Genomic DNA, 19,193 nt, shown 5'->3' on the forward strand with positions numbered 1-19,193 from the left:
GTTTGCTGGCCCAGGTTAAATTATATTTGGTGATATTCTGGTCTAGATATGGGCTCAGATCCATTCTTCAATAACTCATCAAGGAAAAACAGCTGGTCTGATCACAGGTCTGAAAGTATTAGAAAACCTCTCTTCAACAAGCTGCTTGATTTGATTCATATCTGTAGCACAACTGGTGCAGAACGAGTTCCGTGACAGTTGGAAGATTTGGGGGCTTTGGAAAACAGCACCACTAATAATGTCACTTAAACACACTATTTAAAGACAATATTTGATGAGTACTACAGAATTTCTACTTCCTCTTTTCACTCTTGAGTGAGAGATGAGGTCAGAAACACACTTCTGTCACACACTAAATGTGTTTACAGTGTCAACTGAAAGCAGGCGATTTGCATTGAGGACCTATTTAACATCCTGTTTAATGACAGGATTGGCAAGAAGATAGAATATTGTTATTAGAACAGGGATTCCTCTAACAACATCCTGGTGCCATGTTTGAGATAAAGATGTTCTGGGGCCCATTCTTCGTACGTCGCTTATTACATCCGAGATGAAATGTCACATCCAAGATGATATCATCGCGCTAATCAGGATCTGGCTAATTCGGTTCTTCGGATGCACCTGTTGTTGATGATTAGTATGGCTGGATTGAGTTATCTTGATGATTAGTATGGCTGGGTTGAGTTATCTGAGATAATTGCACGTCCGTGGATTGGTTTAAAAGGGACTATGTATCGATACTCGAAACCATGATCAGCAATGCAGCGATTGGCTGGTGTCAAGACAGCAACGTAATGACACAATATAATTAAAAAAGACACCTGACGAAAAACTTGACAAATTTTGGGACTTTTATAAGGAAGCAGCCAAGTGAACAAAACTACATAAATGTTATAGTAGATAAATGAAATGTGCACTGTTTTTATTTTATTTAAATTTTTTACATGATTCCCAATTATTTATATTCACGATTTCTAATATTTGTACAGGTTTTACATTTTTATTTCAACGTAGTAATTAGCAATTCATTAAATGTTATATTTGAACAGATTTGTTACGTGACAGCATTAATTAAAATTTCTTAAGGGTCAAGATCATGTTATCTGCATCTCCTGCGTTCCATCAAGCCACTCCCATAATAGCTGTCATCACTCAAATTAATGCACGACTGTATATTATCTGTATAGCATGTGTGTAAGACTCGAATACAATTATGAAGTAATAATTTTATGACGAATAAATCTTTCAGTGAGTAAAACTGGCTGTGTCTATAGTATTTAAGACTACACAACATTATTATATTATCTTTAAATTAATTTTTAAATGATTATTATTTTTAATTATTGTCCCTGGATTAGTAGGGTACTCTTGTAATAAAGTAGCGGTGGTAGCGGACAGATTTTAAGTATCAATTATGCTTAAAAACATGCAATCTAATCCTGTTTACATGAAATAAGATGCTCCCGAGCAGGTTTAAGCTTACAGACCTGTTGCTATAACAGCAACTCCGGGATGAGCTTCGAAGTACCAAACAATCCCAGATTATGCCAAATCGTCAACAATCAAATCCAGCTAACTGAGTTAGCGATGTACGAAGAACAGGCCCTTGATGGCTGATTTACATTTAGAGATACAATATTTATCTTCCTCCATCATTTCAATAGGCAACATCATCTAGCATCTCAGTAACATTTCTGCACCTCTAAAATCATACAGAAAAATCACACCAAACTGAATTCCAAATACAATCAATGACAAGTCTCCTTGTTTGATCATTGGTCAGTCAAACAGATAGTCCCGCCCCAAACTCACACCTGAATTATAATGGTTCGACCTATAGCTGCACAATTTGAGGGGAAAATAAGAATTATTGTGATTTTTCTTAAAATAAAAAAACTAATGGTTTAATGTTGTTGCAGGGCTGAAATATTTGGCCAAATATTTTGTGATTATATATCAATTTGATAATTATTATTATTATTATTATTTTTATTCTGATAATTGTGATGATTGATTATTATGATAACTATTACTAAATAAAAATAAAATATGTAATATTATTACTGTAATATCACTGTAAAATATTTAGAATACTGTATTTAAGAAAAGTATAATAATTTTATTGTACAGTACAACTGTAAAATATATAAATTGTATATAATAATATTGTTGTTTGTTATGATGATGATTTTATAATAATCATTTTATTTTACAGTACAACTGTAAAATTACAATACTAATATTTATATTTATTATATAATATTTATATATTATTTGATCTTAATTTCTTCATTTTCAAATGTTAAACCATCAAAATTTATTTTGACTGAAAACTGCAGGGAGCTTTGAAGCTTCTATTTTTTGATAAGCATTTCTCATGGCAACTATGGGAAGATGGTTGGTGCATCTTGCACCATTAAAGCCACCCAAACTTTAGAAAAGAGCTTAGTGAAACAAGCCACTCTGAGACACTGCAAACACCGGCAGATCATGAGCTGCTCATGTGTAAAAGAACAGAGTGCCTCGCTTCACTCTGAAATACGCAGCACATACAATATATTTATTTCATTAAATCTTAACCTTTTAGATTTGATAATCGCACTGCTAATTGCGATTTCGTTTTTATTCCAATTAAACGTGCAGACCTATAGTTCGGCCCTCCCCTATAAGACCTGTCTAAGATGAATTCACCTTCCTCTGTTCTGTTCTGAGCATCATGTGAGCAAAGACACTCGTCGTCTCACCTCCGCTGAGAGGTGATTACAGAAGCAGATCTCCTTAGGAGAAAGACACTGACATGGGGAATGGTGCCAGCCCAAAAAAAACATGTCAACCGCTGCACTGAAAATCTTTATTGAGGTTTGTACAAGAAGTAGCTCATACTGATTGTGCCTATAAATCAAAGTCTCGTAATAAGCTTCCTCTTGCTCCATTAAGTAGAAACGGTGTGAGTGTGACAGCTCAAACACAATTTATTTTCATTAGAGATAATTACGACACAACAAAACTGTCTATTTGTACTCAATGACAACGATTTTGAGCAACAATGCAACCAGTAATCAGTCAACATGTGTCCTTTATGCAAATATGCACTAATGCAATGCATCCAATACTAGAAACATCTGTACTTGATCATGATGACTGAACTTTGGCAAGAGAAAATATTTCAGAATAACTTGCCAAAGGGTTTAACAGGAAGATGTAGCAGTTGACAGTTTTGTGGTTAAAGTTATAGAGCCACTTTCTGTTTGCAAGAAAAGCAGCCTATAAACAGAAATTCTGGGGTCCATTATAGGGGCCTCAGGGGGTGTGTGCAAAATGCACATGCATTAAGTGTAATGTTGTAAGACAGGAAACATGTGATCTGTTTAATGTTGTTTCCATGCGTGTCTAGTCTGATATGTTGCATTTATGTCCTGAGCAGTTAGACACCGATGTCAGTGAACGTGACTTGTAGAAAAGTTGTAGCTAGGATAGTCAACCCACAGTCTTTAAATGGCTTTACAACCCACATGACTTTAAAGTGGCATGACTGTAAAAAAAAGTTTTACTTACTTTTTAAGATATACTTTTTTTGGTCAATAGTCACAAAAGACATTCATATACAAAAAACTAATTCATTTACTAAAAATTGTATTTTTAGTCAAAGACGACTCAGTCGTTTGGAATTAATATCTTAATAACACACACAGACACACACACACAGACACACACACACACACACACACGTCTGGTTTGCTATCCTTGTGGGGACTCTCCATAGGCATAATGGTTTTTCTACTGTACAGACCATATATTCTATTGCCCTACACCAACCCTACACCTAAACCTACCCCTTACAGGAAACTTTCTGCATTTTTACATTTTAAAAAAACTTCATTCTGTGTGATTTATAAGCTTGTTTACCCATGGGGACCTCAATTTAGGTCCCCTCCGTGACACGAGTCCCCATGAGTCTGTGTGTATTCAGGTTTAAGTCCCCACCAGAATAGAAAAACAGTTACACACACACACACATATATAATTGCAATTCCCACATACCATGACACATCCCACATACACAATAAACATGCTCACCAAAGTTAGCACCTATGGCACATGTAGAGGAGTTGCAGAGTTACTTCTGAGCAGATTAATCATCTCTATTGCTGGATCACAGATCACAGATCACAGATTTCTCAAGAAATGCATGCTGCTGTTTATCAAGTCTCAAACCTCCTCAAAAGCCTTCCTCATCTAACCACAAAGACAGCTCAAGCAGCTCCATTCCAAAACAAGTCCACACATGTAATGGAGTAAAGATAGAGGTAGTATGATCCAGAGGAACTCAAAGCTCCAGGCTGTGTTGTTTGTTTGACTCTAATCTCTGCTGCACCGTTAGTGGCTGTTAAACCAGTGATGTAATGGCTTGGGAAGGACATGCAAACAGAAAAACTACTCTACACTAAACTTCAATGGCTATAGCCAAAAACGTTATTGCTCAAGGTTTCTCAGTCATAGCTCAGGACAGGAGCCATAATGGAGTTTTGAATTATGATTATTTAAAGTGCCCCTATTATGCCATTTCGAATATTGCCCTTCATGCAGTGTGTAATGTAGCTGTATGTGAATGTAAACGATCTGCAAAGTTGTAAAGCTGAAAGTTGTTGCTACTTTCTGATTACGTTTCTGACTACATTTAAAATCAAAAGATATTGATCATTTAATAATTGTTGTAATGCTAAAATGTTTGTTTTCAACTTCCAAATAGGTGTCCAGTGATTGAGTATGTGAATGTAAACGATCTGCAAAGTTGTAAAGCTGAAAGAGCACAATAAATAAAGTTGTCCCCCAAAAGAAAGAATCAACTCTGAACAGCCGAAATGAATCGTCAGTATTCCCACTTCCGTGACGGCTACACATCACAGGGTAATACATTTGCATAATGCCCGCCTATGTTCTACTCTGGCTGGCCGCAAACAACTTGACCCCGCCCTCAAATGCTGTAGCTTGTTTGCAGGGATGGGCAATATTTCAGATACTATTTTGTATTTTGTATTTGAAAGCCTTTGGCAAAAATCAAATGTAATTTGTATTTAAATACATTTAAGATTAGTATTTTTGTATTTACAAAATACATAAAATACTTTGTGCCAGTCCACCTCGGTTACTTTAAAACTAACCTTCATCTGGGAAATCACTGGGATATGTAAATATTTGATCTGTTAACTGGTTGCATATGTCAGATTTATTGCATGACTCGGGCAGAGAAAAGCTGACTTGCTATCAAACATTGTTCACTTGTTCCCAAACATCAGTGTATTGGTGAAGAGATAGATCAAATAGGCCAATTGATGGATTATCTTTGCCCATCCCTGCTTGTTTGTGTGGTTAACATCATGTTGAGAAGACGCTGTGTCCTACGCTGTGAAAGTAAACTATTTTTATTTTCACTTCCGAAAGATGAGGCTGCAAAGAATCAGTGGTTAAAAAAAAAGATGTTCCATTGTACCACAGCAGTACAACCCCAATCTTTTTTGTATTCCTGTCATTTTACTGACGACTGCTTCTCTAATCGCGGGGAGTTCAACGTGGGATTCACAAAACGTTTGCTCTTGAAAGATGGCTCAGTACGCAGTTTATTTGGACCAGCTGGCTCTACTCACAACCTGGCTGCAAGTATGATAAATAATAGATGTTTTCTATCAGTTGTTCAAATTACAAAACTATGGCAATGGGCGTCTCGTTTCCGACACGTGCGGTACGTGGTAGACCAATCACAACAGACTGGGCCATCTGACCAATCAGAACTGCTTCAAACGAATCATTTGAGAATCGTTGGAAAATGAGGTGATATTAAATGCATATTTTGAGAAAACAAAAGCGTTTTTTGACCTTGCATGCATGTAACCTAATGTAGGAGAGTCCCAAAACAATATTAGGAACCTTAAAAATGGTATAATAGGGGCACTTTAAAAATTAATTTGAAATCTTCACATCAGACGTTCTTTTTTCTAAGGCAAGGATTCCCAAACTTGTTAGTGAACCCAGTGCACATGCATTCCCAAATGCACGTTAAACTCACAGCGCTTGCAGAGATGAAGGTTATGAGAAGCAGCATTATAGCTGCATGCGTGTAAATGAACACAGTGATGCTTCTAATTCTGAAACACGCGCCGTAACTGACTATTTACTTTTCTTAAAGCCTTTAATTAATAATAGTAAAATAATAAAAAAAACACTTCACTTGCATTTTTCAAAAATGTTGTGCAGAAGAAAGAAAGACATACAGGTTTGTAACAACCTACATTTAAGCAAAACACACCACTGACACTAGCAAAAAAAACAACGAAAGATCTAATTTGTTTTCTGAGATTGTACATGCATGCATATTCAACTTAATCAAATCTTTTAATCTGTATTTACGGATCTCAAAAATCTGATGCACATCGACAATCAATAAAATAAACTGTATTAATAAAGACAATAATTCTCTTCTGCAAATGAAGAGAACCGATAAACTTGCATAACCTTGCTCAACACTTGGCACCCTGTTTGGCTTCAAGCCTGCTAATGTGTTCATGTGTCATTGCTTTTAGACAAGTTCCTCTTCTTGCAAACCAGCTCGGCAAACACCCTCAGGCTCTGAGAGAACAGTACAGTGCCAACATGACGAAAAATAACAGTATGTAGAAAAAAGTTTTAAGGCCAAACTTTACAGTTTTAAAAGAAAATCTTGTGGAAAAAGGGGCTGACACAAGCTCGTTCTGGCACATGTCCTTGTGTGAATGAGAATCTGACATGAGTTTGACTATGCAAACACATTACTTTGCATCTACAAATGTCAAAATGACCATGCACAAAAAGACCTGATTCAGGTAAACCTTGGTGTGCATATATTAAATGTTGAAAATGTACAAGGGCAAAGATATTCACATGCATACATGCAACAAAAGATGACTGTCCACTGATAATTGGAGTTCTGAATTGACATCTGTTTTGGACTTGCAATGTAAAAAATATTATAGTGTCAAAATCATTCGGTTTGTTTGATTGTATTCAAAGCAGTTGCTAGGGTGGATTCAGCAAAAGTGGGACATCATGTAAAATGAGGCAAAATAGTTTAATGGTCGATTGCCCTTTGAACCCAATCTAAGTCATTCTGGAAATGTTTCCATTTCTCTGACATCATACTGGTGGATGTGATCAAGCTTCAACATCTAACGGATCTCAGCCTATAATCTGGCTTTACATGGTGTCTAGTTGAACCATGCTGTTCATTTGTGATGTGAGAGATTGACTTGGTGCACCTTGATCACGTTTCGCCCATAACAAATCAGATACCAGGTTACAAAAAACACCTTAAACTAATATGACACAGGTTTTCCAGCAGGAACCTGGCTGTAATTCATGATTCTTATAAGAAAATGTATTTATTGTAATATTTTGTAGCAAATAGATATTCTATATACTTAAATTTAGTTTCACTTTTGGTAATGACTCACCTTACCTAACAAAAGTTAAAGTCTATCACTATCAAATAGAAATTACGCTAAATATTTGAATGCATTTAAATTTAGGAAGCTGTGGCATCACAAAACCCTATAGGCGCTCAGTTGTTATACAAATTTATCAAAACCTGTTTGGATAGTTCACTGTATTTAAAACAAAAACAATCTCTTTAAGTAAATGTCTTTACGTTTTAAAACATCTGCAAGTGTGAATGTAGAGCGTAAGATCAAATGAATAAGATAAAATCTGCATGCATCACTTATTACTGCAATGCAATGGCAAAAACATCTGGAACATTATAAATCATCTTACCACACTTTTATTGATCTCTTCCTCGTTACCATTCATCACAGCATCATCAGTGCATGTGGACCCTTGCAGAGCAGGTTTATGTTGAGACTGCACCAATTCGGAGAGTGTCGGTTTGGAGCTGATGGTTCTTTTCAGCATCTGGATCTCGGCACCGAGCGACGCTGCTGCTGCGGCCGCCGTACCGACACTCTGCTCCGGCATGCCGCAGCGCGTCCTCCCGCTCTCACCACCATCCGAAGCGGCTGCCGCGCTGTGCAGATTGGGTTGAGACGAAGACACCGCTCGGTCCAAACCATTTGGTCGTTTCTTTTTAAATATCCAAAACCCACTTTCTTGCTTTTTGTCTTTTTTGCCCAGTTTGGGACTGCCAGTGAGTTTGGGTCTGCCGTGGAAGGACTTCCACGAGCCCCGCTGATGCTGATTATGTGATGGAGAAACATCATCCATGTCTAGTTTCCCTTCCATATGATCTCTGCAGTCTGCTGCTGCGTCCCAGTCTGAGGTTTCTGTGAGGTTAATGCATGTTAAAACATGCAAAACGATGCAAATATAGCATTTACTACAGTGTTGTGCTCAGCAGGACATGTTGAGGGTTAAAAGCATGTTTGATGCGGAAGTAGGCTAGAGTGATGGAGAGGCAAGTTGTTCCTCAGCACATCTGCAGACCTTCATGGTTTTATAAAACGAGACAGTTCCCCCGTCTGTGGTCCTCATCCACGCCCAGTATTTCAAAAAAGTTGCTGTTACTCATAGCTTACTAAATAAATGTGTCATCTATGATCACGCAATGCAGTGTTCCTGCCCACCGAGCTTTTATTTACATAAAACGCTTAACGTGAAAAACGCTTAACGTGGCTTAATGCGTTAAGACAGTGTTTTTAAAAGACCAAACTTAGTAAACGCATTATTAATAAAGCATACTATGTACGGACAAGCTGATGAGCCCAGAATACGAATGCAACACGTTTAATTACGCGTTAAGCGTTTTCCTCCCATATAGAAAACCGCGTTAAAACAGTGTTTTTAAAAAAACAAACTCAGAAATAAGGATAAGCTAGTTGTGCTTTGTTGTAATTTATGAGGAGAACACACATGTTGCGTACAAATTGTTGTGGAGTTTATTAGTAGATTTGTATACACTTGTTTTGGTCGACTTGGTTGTTTTCAACGAATCGGCGAGTGAATTGTTCGAATCTTTCGATTGATTTGAATCACTGGGAAGATTCAAATCTAGACTGTCAAAGTTATATTTTAATACCTGAACCAAATAAAAAATTAAACAAAATAAAACTGTAATTGAAAGTTAATTTGGATATTAATAAGTTAAATGATATCATGAGCAACATAAAAAGTATTTAACAACTAACACTAGCTTTGTTTTTTTTCTATTCTACTTGTTTTTCTTTGTGTGTGTGTGTATATACTGTATATATATATATATAATACCTTGCTACGTGTACTGCGTATAGGCTAACCAATACTTGTCATTTGCACTTACGTATGGTTGCTCTTTTGTTAGTTTTGATTGCTTCTATTGTCCTCATTTGTAAGTTGCTTTGGATAAAAGCGTCTGCTAGATGACTAAATGTAAATGTAACAATGATGAAAAGATGTACAGATCAGACAGGTTCTACCACAGAGGATGTGTTTATTTTTCAAAGGAATCATGATATATGGCAGATGGTGCATTTGTCATGCTCATAACTTGAGTAAACACATACAGGGCATACAAATCAATATCTCAATGCATCCATGTAAAACCATCAACAACAGGTGATATAAAAGATGTTAGAGCCTATTCACTGATAAAGATTGTCTGATATCCATTTTGTGAAATATTATGTATAATGTGGTGTTTTAGGACTGGAACAGTCGTCCTAAGTGGCATATTATAACATGAATCACATAAAACTGTTATAAAGAATTACATTTTTATGTTCAATCAATAAAGTAGACAAAAGGTTGGATCAGTGAAAATTCTCTTCAACTTACAGCAGTCGTACAACAAAGTTTGCAATTCAAGGTGCTCTGATAAGGCCTTCAGAGACAAATAAATGAATGAAGAATGAAAAATTATTAAAGTATTTGCTTTAATACTGCAAATGTTTTCATACTTCTAAACCTTGTAATAACTTGATGGTATAGCTGCTTTAAACGTAGAAAATCACTCAAATATTTAGTTTTCCACTTAGTGCTCTTGTTTTAAGCAAATCGGCACAGGCACACAAACTCGCACACACACATTACTAAAAATAATAAAAAATTGGGCTAGAAACGGATCATAAAAACGGCAGACAAAAAACAATAGTACGACAGAACATTTGCCATGTCTACTGTGAATAAAGCAGCAGTCTTTGCCATGGAAACAGTCATACAGCATCACATGGACTGTACAAAGTGTGAAAACAAACTATCACTAAATCTTTTAGCATTACTAAATATTTCAACTTGAAGCCTGGTTTTAGATACCAGGCTCAGGTGAAGTGACCCTTTTAACCGCAGTGCTCGACACATGCATTCATATCTGTGTTGTGTTTGACATACAAATACATCTGTTGCTTTCCCTACTGTATATCCTTCAGTGTGATGTTAAAGTGTTACGTGGCTGCTTGTGTAAAAGTGCAGACAAGCTGAAATCAGCCGTTTTCGTTCAGGGCGGCGTTCACAGGTCCTGTTTGTGCATCTGCTGCTGCATTTTTTGAAGCATCTCCTGCATCCTCCGCAACTTTGAAAGACAAAGTGAATAATATTAAGCAGATTCAGCATTTAGTGTTGCAAACAGGGCCTAAAATGAACACTCGCCAAGCACCAAAGGCGAATAAAACCCAGCATTGGTGATAGAATGAAACCCGAGAATGCATTATGGTTTAGCGTGATTATCAAAACACAAAACCTGCGTTGTAATCATATAAATAAGTCATCTTGAAAATGCAACAAGCACCAAATATCTTACCAAGTTTATAATGAGAATGGTTTATAAATCTGTTGTCAAAAAAAAGAGTAGCATTTCAACAGAGTTACCTGCAGTTTTACACCAAAATAAAAGCTTTATGGTTTAACATTTGAAAGCAAAGAAAGAAATCAACCATAAATATTAGTATTTTAATTGTACTGTTGTTATATAAAATAATAATTAGTATTTTTATATAAATTATTATTATTATAAAATACTTTACAGTTCAATAGTATTATAGTGATATTTCTTTATTAATTTGTTTAATAATACAAATATTAATAATTAATAAAAAAAAGTACAATAAATAAAATGATGATGATTATTATTATTATTATTAAATCAAATTATTATTTATAATAATATTGAGAATTGCAATTAGATGCATTTCACCAATTTGTTCTACCTGATTTTTAATGAAATAATGCACTTACCGTTTCATGGTCTGTAAAAAATATTAATGGCCAGTAAATTTTCTCAAGTCACTCAATTTTGTGGCAAAATGTTTTAGGCCCGGATTGCAAATGTCTCAAAAACACAATTTTCTATATATTTTTGTGCTCAATGCCACATTTATTAAGTGACAGCTAAGAACTGAAATAACTAGATTAAGCAGGACAGCTGTCTGACCTCTTCATCTTTCATCTTTATCAGCTTTTCTGTCTCTACGTCTGGGGTGGACAGTGGTAGTATCGGGATGGGGCTCTCCACGCGATTATCCTGGGTCAGTTTGCTGGTGGAAACAGAACATCTTATAAGCGATAAAGTCAATGGCAAAGTATCTTTTTCTATGATATTTATTAAGATATTTGAGAAAAGCATTGTGACTTGCCTTGTCATTTGCTGTATGCACTGCGCTCTGTAGTTTTCATAGTGCACGTCACACGTGATGTCTTTCAGGTCATGCATATGTGAGCGAATCAACATGTTCCTCAGCTTGACGAAATCACAATGGGACTGATTCTCCACTGTGACAAAAAGTATGTGCACAAATCTGTTTGTGAAACCTTTGTATACATTTATGGTTAGCTGGCACTCGGTTGATTAAAACTTATTCTTGATGCATTTGTTCTTATCAGTAGAGAGTGTGTCTCATGCAAAATGTAGATATTCAAGCGTAGATCCGTACTGACCTTCCACAATGCCCCATGGGTAAAGTCTCCCTCTCACCCGCTGACCTTTGACCTCCACTATCGTGTTGCTCCCAATCACAGCAAATGGAGTGCTTTCCTGAAACACACAACATAGAACATTTCGATTTTTTGCTTCTAAATTTTAATGTTTTTAAAAGATTACATTAGTTACATTACATCTCCAGGAAGAGTTGAGTTTACAGTCGCTTTTAGAAGGTTGTGATTTATTTCCTTGTTTGGGTGAAATATTAATTTATTATTTTATTTTATTTCATTTTAAATTTTCCATTATTTTCCAAATTTTCCATTAATTAGTTAAGTTAGTTAAGTCAACTCCAGGAAGAGCTGATTTTACAGCTATTTTTTGAAGACAGACTCCATTGTTCAGGTGAAATATTTGTTTTGATTTTATTTATAGTTTATTTTCCTTTTTTATTTTATTTTATTTGCTTTTAAAGTGTACATTAATTAGTCAGAGTTGAGTTTACAGACTTTTTTCTTTCTTTTTTTTGAAGATATTTTTTATTTAATTAAAATTTAATGTAAATTTTTTATTTTATTTTATTTAGTTATGCATTTATTTTTATTTATTTATTTATTTTGCTTTTAAAGTTTACATGAGTTATTTAGTCAAGTTCTGCAGGAAAAGTTGAGCTTACATCCATTTTTCAAAGATGGATTCCCTTGTCCTGGTGGAATATTTAAATTTATTATTTTTTTATTTTATTTTATTTTTACTTTGACTGTTTTTATTATTATTAATAATTTTGCTAAATTATCTGCAAAATGTGCCAGAGGAGTAGTTAGCAGAGGCTAACTGGATCAAACTAACCAACCAACCAAACCTCAAGCCCTTTGCTGGAGGCAGCTCACTTGGTTTTGGATGAAAGACTTTGATTCTTAGTCAAACTCATAAAAGTTTTAATCTAGCGTGGACCCTATGAACCAGACATCAACCTTGGATGGAACAGCGAACATCAGTTTTCATGTCTCGAGTCATTAAGTACTCAAGCATCCATTTATGAGTCATAATACTGACCTTTAGCTCTCGGTCCTGTTGCTTGAACGCCTCGTCCTCATCAGAATCACAGTCTGGGAACTGGTACACTTTGATTCCGAACTTCTCGATCTCCTCCCTCACCTTGAATAGAAGGATCAAAAACATTGGTTACGTCAGAAGCCCTGACACCACTGAGCGAGGATGCGGTGTGCGTGTGAATGTGAACAGAGCGTGTGCCTGTATAAACAGACTGAGGTCGAGGTGATCCACTTTACCCTGTCCTTCATCTTCCTCATCTCCGCTGGCGTCAGACAGTCAGCCTTGGAAATGAGTGGAACCACGTTCACCTTGTCTTGCAGTGCTTTCATAAACTCCACGTCCACGGGCCGCAGTCTGAGTGGGGAGAAGAGAGAGCGAGTGGGCTTATCCGCTCTGAGATACTTTATTCACTTTGCTTTCAAAAAAACAGACATTTAGAGTCTAATTTTCATAAAAGAGGCCATATGATGGACAATAAGATTTTTTGCTCATTGAGTTTAATGTATAAATGAAGTTCATATTACCATTTAAATGTTTGGGAACTTTAAGATTTTTTTTTTGTGTGTGTTTTTTTTTAAAGAAGTCTCTTCTGCTCATCAAGTCTGCATTTATTTGATTAAAAAATACAGTAAAAAAAGTGATATTGTGAAATATTATTACAATTTAAAATAACTATTTTCTCAATAAATTTTAAAATGTAATTAATTCCTGTGATCAAAGCTGAATTTTCAGCATCATTACTCCAGTCTTCAGTGTCACATGATTCTTCAGAAATCATTCTAATATGCTGATTTGCTGCTCAAGAAACATTTCTTATAATTGCCAATGTTGACAGTTTTTGCTGCTTAATATTTTTTGTGGAAACCATGATATCATTTTTCAGGATTCTTTTATGAATAGAAAGTTCAAAAGAACAGCATTTATTTTAACAATTATAAATATATTTACTGTCACTTTTGATCAATTTAATGCATTGTTGCTGAATAAAAGTATTAGTTTCTATAAATTAATCTTACTGACCCCAAACTTTTGAATGGGAGAATATCTTTGATTTTAATAAAAGAAGCAATATGATTTTTTTTGCTCATTCATAATAGAGTTTGAAGTACTCTATCAACAAATAACTGTAGAACTCACCTAGAAATAATTTTTGTTTGTCTGTTGTTTATTATTATTTAATAATATATTTTTAATTATTTTAATAATTATTTAATAATTATTTTATTTTGCCAAATTTAACATTTTTATTTCTGCATTTGGCATTTAAGATATTATTTATTTATTTATAGATTTTAGTTGATGCATTCCCTAGGAATCGAACCCATGACCTTAGTGTTGCTAGTAGCTTGCTCGACTGTTTGAGCAACAGGAATGCCTTTATCTGAATGTATTTGTACAGTAAGCACATATTTTTATTTTGTACATTATCCAGTATATATTAACAGAGAGTCAGGGTTGGATTACCCATGTCCAAACGGAGGGATGAAGTACAAGCAGCAGTGGACACGGTTATCCTGGATGTTCTTCCTGTTCAAACCGCTTTCATCCCGAAAATACTGTTCAAACTGCTGGTCAGTATAGTCAGTAATGGCCTTCCAGCTGACAGTTGAGACAAAAGATTCTGATTAGCAGAAATCTACCTATAATTAACAAATCTGAGGTGAACTCTAACTATGTACCTCTCCGTATTATTGACAGCGTCTCCAAAACCTGGTGTGTCTATAATAGTCAGCTTCAGTTTAACACCCTTCTCCTCGATGTCAGCCGTGTGTTTGATGATCTCCACAGTCTGACTGATGCGCTCTAAACACCAAATACATATTTCAGGAAGGACAGATGTGTCATTTAGATACATTATTTCAATTGCAGTAAATCTGCAAGCATGGGAGCAGAAATATACCTTCAGCGTTCAGCAGTTTCCTGTCCTTGTACAAATCTGTGAGGAACAAGCTGTTGATCAGGGTGGACTTTCCAAGACCAGACTCCCCTAAAAGACAAGGAGGGTAAACATTCAGAAATGCAGTTTTTGCTCATGTTGTCGAGGAAAATTTGAATCTCCCATCTTTATCTGTCCTCTTTCAATTATATGAATCATTAAAAGTGGCAAAAAGACATTTTACTTCACAGGGTTATTATAATTATATCAAACTAAAACCGAAACTAAAATAAAAACCAATAAAAAAACATTTTCATAACTTGACAAAATAAATGTTCATAAAAAATATATAAATATAATATATAAATATAAAAACTTTTTAATCAGCTATTTCAACTGTAATTTCAGCAACATTTCTCATTTTAATTTAGTTTAACTTGATGTACTCAATTAAAACTAAAACGGGAGTAAAAATTTATAAAAAGAGAACTATATGGACATACATATAAAAAACAAAAAACACTAAAAATGACAAAAACACACAACAAAATTACTGTAATTTTAAAGGAAAATGCAATATATATATATATATATATATATATATATAAAGAAAAATATTAATAAACACTAATAGTTTCTCAATAATACTTTTTTTGGTGATAAGAAGTGTTATTTTAGTATTTTTATATACTATTATAGTATTTATTAATAGTTTGAGTCTTATTTTTATATTTTCAGTTTTAATTTTAATCTTAGTTTAAGTTTTAGTAATTTTGTTACGTTTTTTATGTTTCTATTTAGGTTTAATTTATATTTATTTCAGTTTAATTTTTAGTCATTTTTATTTTTAAAAATGTATTTTAATTGAGTTACTTGCCAAGGGAACGTTTCTAATTTTCATTTAAGTTTTTTTATTTTAAGTTAATATTTATATTAAAATATACAAATATTTTAAAATGAAAAGATTTCTATTTCTATTCATATTTCTATTTTATTTCATTTTATTTCAGTTAAATTGGATAGAATAGAATTAATCAATGGGAACCAAAACTGTTTGGTCACCAACATTCTTCAAAAGATCTTCTTTTGTGTTCCACGGAAGACAGAAAGTCATGAACACATATAGAATGTCATGGGACAACATGAGTAAATGATGATAACATTTTCATTTTTGGCTGGACTATCACTTTAAGGAATACAATATTTAAAAGTTTTAATATTAGTTATATTTAACAATAACAACATTGGTGATAAGAAACTCACCTGCCACCATGAGTGTGAAATCGAAGCCTTTTTTTACCGACTTCCTGTGAACCTGGTTTGGGAGGGTGGCAAAGCCAACGTACTCTTTTTCCTAAAAGAATGAAATATAATGACATCATTTAATAGTGCAATGCTAATACTACCACATTAATTTCCATATCAAAACAACTGTACAGTATGCAAAAATGGACATCAGCAAAGCAAATCATGTGATAGCTGTGGGATAAAGATGAATCCAAGCGCCCAACCCCCAACCTACACAGCCAGCCTGATGTATGCCACACTCACTTCTTTACTAGGGCAATCCCAGAATTCCTGCCATGTTTCATTGTGTTTAGAGACTCTGTGTGGGTGCAGCCAATGCCGAAGGCCTCACAGCCCATATTTACAATATTACATAAGTTATCCTATTATATAAATCCCTTCTACTGTCATATAGAATCATCATGCTTGGTTTGCATCACAAATATGCAAAATTAGCTCTGTTTATTGGTCCGATGCATCTTAAAGAGCAGCAGAGTATGCACATTTGTTTAACATACCATGCAGAATCTGTTTGTATGAAACGCAAATACAATTAGACTAACTAGTAGAGTTTGCTTTTGAGAAAGCATTGTATTATATTACAAAATAGCAATTTCGGATCAAAAAGTGAAGGTCAAAATCTTCAAATCTGTTTTCGCACAATACATTCTCCTGCTTGGCTTCATCTCCAGGATTGTTTGGCCTGTCTGGGAATCTGGCTGAGGGGGAGAGGTTTATCCTCACTTAAAGGCATGGATATTGGATTTTGCTTTCACACACAGCTGGCAACAGTCACTGGAAGCCATGTGCATGTATTAGTGGGCGTTCACCGAGAAACAAGACAAGAAATGAATTGAACGTGTCCTAGCAGACAGAGACATTAGTGTTATTTCATCAGTCATCCAGATTGACTGATAGTTCACCCTCGGGTGGACATATGGAGAGCCAAGTGCACATTTAGAAGTTTTCTAAGCCAGTGCACAGAGCAGACCACATGAAGTGCACATTTATCATGGTTTTTTTTTTTATTTGAAGAGGAATATGTAATCATAGAAATATTGCAAAACAGTGTGACATCTCATTAAAGAATGTAAAATATGTCTATAATAGGATATTTATAATTTAAAAGCACTATACAGTGGTGTGAAAAAGTGTTGGCCCCCTTCCTGATTTCTTATTTTTTTGCATGTTTGTCACAATTTAATGTTTCAGATCATCAAACAAATTTAAATATTAGTCAAAGATAGCACAAGTAAACACAACTTGCAGTTTTTAAATGAAGGTTTTTATTATTAAGGGAAAACAAAATCCAAAACTACATGGCCCTGTGTGAAGAAGTGTTTGCCCCCCTGTTAAAACTGTGGTTTATCACACCTGAGTTCAATTTCTCTAGCCAGAAACATTAAAGTGTGACAAACATGCAAAAAAATAAGAAATCACACTACTGTATGGGTGAATTTCATCACAAAAATATATGAAATTATATTTTGCATAAAGCCAATGAGCCCTATATTTGGGGACTATTAAGATTTTTGCATTGTGACATTATTTCAATAACATTTTGTCATATTTCTCCCCTAATTCTTATTATAGTAACGCATAAAGAAAAAGGTGTCACAATGCAAATAATCTTAATTGCAATACAAACATAATACATTTTTTTGTGCAAAATACAATTTAATTTCTATTTAACTCTGGGGCGAAGTATGACTAGTCTTTGAGATTCACACATATAGTTAAAATTAATTATGTTATTAGATTCAGTTAATTTTAATGAACACGTTAGGGCTAGTGGCTGATGGTATCCGCATCTTTCTCATTGTCCTCAAATGATGCAATGCATGCAGTTCTCCTGCTGCTTTACAGTGAGGTCAAACAGAGATTGTGATGAAATGTGGGACACTGAAAGCAGGCAGTGAGGATTAGTTTCATGCATTTCTGAAAATTTACAGCATCCATGAATTTGATGGATATTTGCAACCCTTAAATGTCAGACCAAATATACAGAATACAATATTTTGGTGTTCATTGTTACTCTCCCAAACAAACAGATGTAGATAGAAGCTGTGAGTGAGGCAGGACCGTCATAAGAGCCCCATGGCTCTATTCATAGCATTCCAACCCACTGTCCCAGAAAAATATGCAGCACGCGCACAGATGTGAATCAACCTATGGCAAGCACATAGATACGCAGCACATTATTATTTAAATTGATGATTGCAGACTTAAAAGTCGGCTTACCTCTGCATCCTCTGTTGTGTGATGCGAGACGCCCGCAGCAGGTGAAGGATGCAGACGCGGCGTTAAGAAATCCAGAGCGATTGATGCAAACAGACAAATTACATTTCCGTTATTAAATCATAATGTTATTTCAGTCACCTACCGTTAACACCTCGTGTCTTACCTGATTTCACCGCCCTGCTCTTGTACCTGGCGCTGCTCGTCATCCCGAACGCTTTCGGAACGCCAAATCGCAAATCGTACTATGTAGAAGGCGTGCTTATTAATATTCATTAGCCAAGCCTACTCCATTGGACGGTCACCGAGGAACATCTGCGAGAGTCCATCACTATTGGATAGCAATCGCGAAACGGCAGCATTAAGTAATTAATATTCATGAGATTAGGTTTGGCCATAGTAGGATTCATATATTGGCTTGGAGAACAGCTGGAATAAATATGATGCTGACGGATGGGATATATATATATATATATATATATATATATATATATATTGTATATACTGTATATATAAAATGCAGATACTGTAAGGATTTATCAATCGATAAACAGTACAAATATGTATAATAATATGTATAATTAAAAGTGTGAAATATAAATAAAAATGTGAAATATAAATACAAATGTGAAAGAAATAAATCCCTTTCAAACCGACCTATAAATGTACATATTTAAAAAAAAATATATATATACACACACACACACACACACACATATATATATATTATATTTAATTCTTTTGTTAAATGTAAAATAAATAAATGAATAATAAATGAATCCCAAATTCTTTTAATATACAATACTTTAATTAACTATTGCATTTGGCTATTATTAATATTTTTTCTTTAATTTATGCCATTAT

General features: G+C 34.7%; 2 protein-coding genes across 3 annotated transcripts in view; both read right to left on the reverse strand.

Moving 5' to 3' along the window:
* Positions 1–8,268, reverse strand: part of LOC107658566 (multiple C2 and transmembrane domain-containing protein 1-like) — a 31,594-nt gene extending 23,326 nt beyond the window's left edge. Inside the window, exon 1 of one of the 2 annotated variants that reach the window (XM_016447155.1) lies at positions 7,804–8,268. In XM_016447155.1, the coding sequence (XP_016302641.1) occupies positions 7,804–8,268 (465 nt within the window). Of the gene's footprint in view, positions 1–4,077; positions 4,150–7,803 lie in introns of those variants that run through there. The other variant, XM_016447156.1, reaches the window with a different exon arrangement.
* Positions 8,269–9,456: 1,188 nt separating this feature from the next.
* LOC107658623 (septin-5) lies at positions 9,457–18,562 on the reverse strand. Its single transcript, XM_016447241.1, has 12 exons — positions 18,496–18,562; positions 18,333–18,343; positions 16,068–16,158; positions 14,829–14,915; positions 14,608–14,731; positions 14,393–14,527; positions 13,165–13,282; positions 12,929–13,030; positions 11,890–11,986; positions 11,589–11,724; positions 11,387–11,489; positions 9,457–10,528 (listed from the first exon to the last, which is right to left on the reverse strand). Exons 1-12 carry the CDS (start codon positions 18,536–18,538, stop codon positions 10,466–10,468), a joined length of 1,110 nt encoding a protein of 369 aa, XP_016302727.1. The 5' UTR covers positions 18,539–18,562; the 3' UTR covers positions 9,457–10,465.
* Between the last annotated feature and the right edge of the window lie 631 nt (positions 18,563–19,193).

This window comes from Sinocyclocheilus anshuiensis, unplaced genomic scaffold (genome assembly GCF_001515605.1).
Source record: "Sinocyclocheilus anshuiensis isolate Anshui unplaced genomic scaffold, SAMN03320099.WGS_v1.1 scaffold343, whole genome shotgun sequence".
Classification (NCBI taxonomy): domain Eukaryota; kingdom Metazoa; phylum Chordata; class Actinopteri; order Cypriniformes; family Cyprinidae; genus Sinocyclocheilus; species Sinocyclocheilus anshuiensis.

Coding starts and splice junctions, on each gene's coding strand:
- LOC107658623 (XM_016447241.1), bottom strand. CDS start 18,538: ATGACGAGCAGCGCCAGGTACAAGAGCAGGGCGGTGAAATCAG. Junction 14,916..16,067: donor TTTCACACTCATGGTGGCAG/GTGAGTTTCTTA, acceptor CTTGTCTTTTAG/GGGAGTCTGGTCTTGGAAAG. Junction 13,283..14,392: donor ATCCCTCCGTTTGGACATGG/GTAATCCAACCC, acceptor CTCCCCACTCAG/ACTGCGGCCCGTGGACGTGG.